This window comes from Malania oleifera, chromosome 11 (assembly GCF_029873635.1).
Source record: "Malania oleifera isolate guangnan ecotype guangnan chromosome 11, ASM2987363v1, whole genome shotgun sequence".
NCBI lineage: Eukaryota > Viridiplantae > Streptophyta > Magnoliopsida > Santalales > Ximeniaceae > Malania > Malania oleifera.
This window is the reverse complement of record NC_080427.1, coordinates 24,236,848-24,242,864: the sequence shown is the minus strand read 5'-3', so window position 1 is coordinate 24,242,864 and position 6,017 is coordinate 24,236,848. Positions and strand designations below refer to the sequence as shown.

The 6,017-nt window shown below is 36.3% G+C and overlaps 1 protein-coding gene across 3 annotated transcripts; it reads right to left on the bottom strand.

Moving 5' to 3' along the window:
• Nucleotides 1-2,125: 2,125 nt before the first annotated feature.
• On the bottom strand, nucleotides 2,126-3,961 carry LOC131168610 (polyubiquitin). Of its 3 annotated transcripts, none has more exons than XM_058128192.1 (2): nucleotides 3,639-3,961; nucleotides 2,126-3,541 (listed from the first exon to the last, which is right to left on the bottom strand). In XM_058128192.1, exon 2 carries the CDS (start codon nucleotides 3,466-3,468, stop codon nucleotides 2,320-2,322), a length of 1,149 nt encoding a protein of 382 aa, XP_057984175.1. In that variant the 5' UTR covers nucleotides 3,469-3,541; nucleotides 3,639-3,961; the 3' UTR covers nucleotides 2,126-2,319. The 3 variants fall into 3 exon arrangements, with proteins under 3 accessions (XP_057984175.1, XP_057984176.1, XP_057984174.1); XM_058128193.1 differs by having other exon boundaries at nucleotides 2,126-3,525; nucleotides 3,639-3,957; XM_058128191.1 differs by having other exon boundaries at nucleotides 2,126-3,468; nucleotides 3,731-3,887.
• Between the last annotated feature and the right edge of the window lie 2,056 nt (nucleotides 3,962-6,017).

Here is a 6,017-nt window from a genome sequence, read left to right as displayed (position 1 = left end):
GTGTGCCACTTGGACTTGGAAATATTGCGAAGAATGGAGAAAAGAAGAAGGCACCTTTCTTGACACACAACGACTTAAGAGTCATGACCCTTCCTAGACCTCTCATATCATTTTAAAAGTTGATATTGCCACCAAAGCATGCATTTTGATTGCATTTGCTTCAACTGTTCTCTTGGTGATCATAAATCCTAGAAGTTTCCCTTTAAAAAAAACCGTGAAGGTGCACTTTGTGGAGATAAGTCACCCTATATTTTCTAAGGGATTGGAAAGCCTATTCATATACCTCAATGCTCTTTCAAACTGCTTTTTGAAAACCCAATGGACTAGTCATTAATTAGTCTCACCAACGTTCTTAAGACTGAACAGCATTACATCATTGCAATGCATTCCTGTGCTAGTGACAAATAAGGTCATCGCTTGATCAGGAGGGTACATCTTATTCTGGTCATCCCGAAAATATGCATCTATGAATGACCACAGCTCAAGCCAACAGGTGGCATCCACCATTGATTGATCCTGGGGAGGGGAACTATCTCCAGGGCATGTTTATTAAAATCAATGAAGTAAATATGAATTCCCACTTGCAATTAGCCATTTTACCGTCACCACATTAGCCATCAAATCCACATAAATGGCCTCTCAAATGTACTTGATATAATCAATTTGTCCAGCCCACCATTGAAGGCTAGGATCCTGCCTAGGGCATGCTTTGTTTTCTTTTGCTTGACAGTCCGAATTTAGGTCTGCATTGAGCCGGTGGACAATGACAAATGAATTAACTGCTAGCATATTTTCTGTTAACAAAGCAAAGATGTAATTGTTGTCCTGAGGAAATTGATCAGTTCGAATCTCAATGGGTTACAAAGGCTTGTGCTGATCTTGGGTTACAAAGGCTTGTGCTGATCTAAACTGACGGAGTCTGCCTTGAGGTCAAGCTAAACAGCTTCAGCTTCCTCTTCTGGAGTAGTTCACTACCTAGCCATTCTAAATTTCCAACACCATACAACGTTGTGGCTGTTGATCTATTCCTATGGCCTCCAGTATGCAGTCTGTTTGGTTTTGGAAATTTCATGATGAGATTATAGGACGAACTGGTCCAACTTCAGCATTTAGGCTTGATCACTCAGGGATGACGTGGCATGCAAAACTTCCAATTACCACAAGTCTACCGTCACTGACATTTGATTAGGCGCTGTGCCAATGGTTACGAGCAAAGTAATGAAGGAAGTCTACCATCATTGTCATTTGTTCAGCCTTTGTGGCACTGGCTCATAAACCATGCAACGTGTTGACAAGCTTCAACCTCTTCTCACGTGTTCTCGTTTTGGCAAAAGTGGTTGAATAATATACTTGTTCGCAATCCACCCCAAATGACACCAGGGCACCATTATCACTTACCAGGATGGAATATGAAATATGAAAAGGTCATGGATTCTTCATTTTTAAATTGAGACCTTCAGCTCTTAAACCAGAGGGAGTTCATCAGATCCTCTGAAGGTAACATGGTCTGGCTTGAGCTGGTGTCAATGGCCTCTGCTTTTTCTTCCCGTCTTGCAACATACTTCCTGTACCACTCAGATCAAGTGTTACATCTCATTCTTGATACCATAACAAGATTTTTTTGTTACGGTCATAGTTCATCCTCTCTAGCCATCAAATAATATTTAATCAAAGTATCACAGTTATATTCCCTTCTCTTTCCATGTTCCCTCCCTCTTCTGCCCAAAAAGCAGAGCTGGTGCAGGAGACAAAATCCCACCAGTCTATTTAGATATTCCTCCAAAAGAAAAATGAATCTCATACACCAACCTCATTGGTGCCACGACCTTGCAAGCAAATGAGTTCTGAGTTCTTGGCCTCTTGCCCTTTCCTCAGGCAAGGTAATGAGGTTACCTGGTAGGCAGTGTAGATGAGTTCTCTTTGACCTAGCTTTTAAATAGGGAAGCTGAGCTCGTCTCCAGACACTTTTTTAAAGGAAAACGGTTTAAATTCGGTTTGATATGTGACTTTAAAAACAAACACCGTTCAAGGTGGCAAAAGCACATTCCATGTTGCATCCTTTCCACCTCTTCCACCAAAGGAGGGGAATGCCAAACGCAGCATAAACCAAGCATGGGAAATCATATTACAATAAGAAAACCAAGAGTGTATTACGACTTCGGAGACGCAACTAACAAACACATTGCTTTAACAACAAAAACGAAAAAAAACTGATGGGGCGCCTTCGCACAGAACCATAGCACATTAGGACATTTTATTCACGCCAACTAGCAGAAAGGGCCAATCGACCGCAATCCATCGCCAGGCAAACAATACTTCTCAGATATCACCGCCGCGAAGACGAAGAACAAGGTGGAGGGTAGACTCCTTCTGGATGTTGTAATCTGCAAGTGTGCGACCATCCTCGAGCTGCTTTCCAGCAAAGATGAGACGCTGCTGATCTGGGGGGATCCCTTCCTTATCCTGGATCTTTGCCTTGACATTGTCAATAGTATCAGAGCTCTCCACTTCCAGGGTAATAGTCTTCCCAGTAAGGGTCTTCACAAAAATCTGCATGCCTCCCCTCAAACGCAGAACCAGATGGAGAGTAGACTCCTTCTGAATGTTGTAGTCCGCGAGAGTCCTACCATCCTCCAACTGCTTCCCAGCGAAAATCAACCTCTGCTGGTCCGGAGGAATGCCTTCCTTGTCCTGGATCTTCGCCTTGACGTTGTCGATCGTGTCTGAGCTCTCAACCTCAAGGGTAATGGTCTTGCCGGTAAGGGTCTTCACGAAGATTTGCATACCACCGCGCAGCCGAAGGACGAGGTGAAGGGTTGACTCCTTCTGTATGTTGTAGTCTGCAAGGGTCCTACCGTCCTCGAGCTGCTTTCCAGCGAAGATCAACCTCTGCTGATCGGGGGGAATCCCTTCCTTGTCCTGGATCTTGGCTTTGACGTTGTCGATGGTATCGGAGCTTTCGACCTCAAGGGTTATAGTCTTCCCTGTGAGGGTCTTCACGAAGATCTGCATGCCGCCACGGAGTCTGAGCACTAGATGAAGAGTAGATTCTTTCTGAATGTTGTAGTCGGCCAAGGTACGGCCGTCCTCAAGCTGCTTTCCAGCGAAGATCAACCTCTGCTGATCGGGGGGAATCCCTTCCTTGTCCTGGATCTTGGCTTTGACGTTGTCGATCGTATCGGAGCTTTCGACCTCAAGGGTGATGGTCTTCCCTGTGAGGGTTTTCACGAAGATCTGCATACCGCCTCGGAGTCTGAGTACTAGATGGAGAGTAGATTCTTTCTGAATGTTATAGTCAGCGAGGGTACGGCCATCCTCGAGCTGCTTCCCGGCGAAGATCAGACGCTGCTGATCTGGGGGAATACCCTCCTTGTCTTGGATCTTTGCTTTAACGTTGTCGATAGTATCAGAACTCTCGACCTCAAGAGTGATGGTCTTACCAGTTAGGGTTTTCACGAAGATTTGCATCTATAAAGAGAAGAAATCTTATATTATCATCGATTAAACACAGATCAATAAGATCCGCTACAGAACGAAGCGTCTAAAATCAATTACAGCCGCTGAACCAAAACGATCTAAATTCAGGACCAAAGCCGCAAAAATGACTAAAGAAATAAAACCCTAATAAATAGATGTACGCAGATCAATATAAATGTGCTGAATATCATAATTAAAGAACAAGAAGTAGATCAATTGCAAAGAAAAGATTTAAGATAGCTCAGATCCAAACCTTGAAAAACCGAGAATTTCGAGCCTACTGAGGATGAAAGCGCTTCGCAGCAAAGAAGAGAATGCAAAATAAGATAATTTAGGGGCAGACGAAACCCTAATTTATAGAAGAAGCACAGAACACAATGACTGAAATGAAGGGCACGACTTTGTCCTCTCCGGAAATTGCGAGAAAATTAAGCGTCAAAAGAGTCGGTGGAGGTTAGGTGGATGTGGCCATCTGGAATCTTCTACCACCAACCAAGCAATTGCGAAAATATTTGGTGGAAAAAATAATTTTTATTTTATGTTAAATTTTTGAAAATTATGAAAATAGCATATTATTTTTAAATCTTTATTATTATTATTATTATTAGGATAGCACTTTACAATACGAGGTCCTAAGAGAATGATTTAATTAAGGATCTTAATATTTTGTTTAATTTTTATTTTTATTTTTTTTAATTTTTTAAGATACAAAATCACAAATCAATATTATCTTTATCACTATTATTATTATTATATTATTAAATTCTAATTCCATCTCTAGAATGGATTGCTCGTTTCTTCGAGAATTTTCATCTTACTCATTTATATCTTATTTAAAACTAAAAATAAATTTATCAAGAGCTCCCTTTTGAGATAACACTAATTTTTATTTTTATTTTTATTTCTTCGTTTTTATATTCGGATTCATATTTTCTCGTTGACATAATTAAATTTCAAAATTAACACTAACTATAAATTGACAAATTATATAAATAAATAAAAATAAATTTAATAAATTTATAGAAATAATAGATTGAAACAATATAACCTAATTATTATTATTACAAATAGATCGGCGAGCGAGACTTTATAAATATCGGATTCTTACCGGATACAACGCTCTGACCTCAAAGCTTACGAAATCTAAGAAGAAGAAAAATTCAGAGTGAAAATAATAGAAAAATAATGCACAAACATTGAAATTAAAATTAGGGTTAATGAAAATTACAAAGAATCGGAGGCCCGAAGATGATGACACAAGAGGTAGAACAAAAATCATAAAGAGATCAAGAGATGAGAGTGATAGAGTTTAAAAAATGGAAAGATTTTTTTAGAAAGGTTAAGAGAAAGAGATGAAAGTAATAGATACTTAGAAATATAATAAAGTTATTAGTTGGAAAGTCAATGAGACTTGAAAAAAAAAATTAAATTACATTTATTTTACATTTTAAAATACAATTTCATTTATTTGTTAGTTGGGAAGTCAATGTAGGGGAAAAAACTATAATAGATAATGTTAACATTATTTAATTAAAAAAGCCCCAAAATTTTTAGGGCCCTAGGCGAACACCTCAACCACCTAATGGTTAGGGCGGCCCTGTTATTACATTAAAAATTTTAAGAACATCCCTTCATACATGTATATATCTTACCAATTTTAAAAAATTTATATCTAAAATTTAATTATAATTATATAATAATAAATATAAAATTAATTTTTTTAAAAAAAATAAATAATATTATTTTATATTTTTTAAAACTTTTATTTTAAAAATAATTAGAATTATATTATTAACTGCTATAATCAAACCATATTTTTCAATCTTCAATTGTAAAATAACTTTATTCAATCAAAACAACTAGAAATAAACAAAGAAATATTATCAAAAAAGAAAATTTGAAGGGCTAATAAATTAAATAAATTAAATTTACCAAAAAAAAAATTCAAATTTGTTCTCATAAAAAAATTCAAAAATTGTATACTATATATACTAATATGAATTTGTGGGCAAAAATATACCCTTCTTTAGAAAGTACATTAAAATATTTTAAAAATAATAATGTTCAATTAAATTCATATGTTTACATAAAAATGAAGATATTACTAATTATTTAATGAACAAAAATATACTTATTTGTTAAGGTTAAAAAAATATTCCTAGAAATAATGAAAGTCAGTTAAATTCATATTATATGTAAAGTGTAGATAGTATAAATAATCTTGTGAGTAAAAATCTACTTGTCCTAGAAATAGAACAAAACATTTTTCAAAGCAATAAAATTCAACCAGCTAAATATACACAATATATTAGAAGTACTAGCTAAGATTTCTGTGCATATCACGAGATGTTTAATAACTTAAATTTATAATCATTTTTAGCACATTGTATATGTTAGTTTCGGTGTATACCCAAAAGGGGGGTGAATTGGGTATTTAAAAATTATCGTCTAGGTTAAACCAGATCAATAGTATTACTCAACTTAAGGTCTGTCTATACAAAAAAAAAAAAATCCAATCATTCACAATAAAACATTCACAT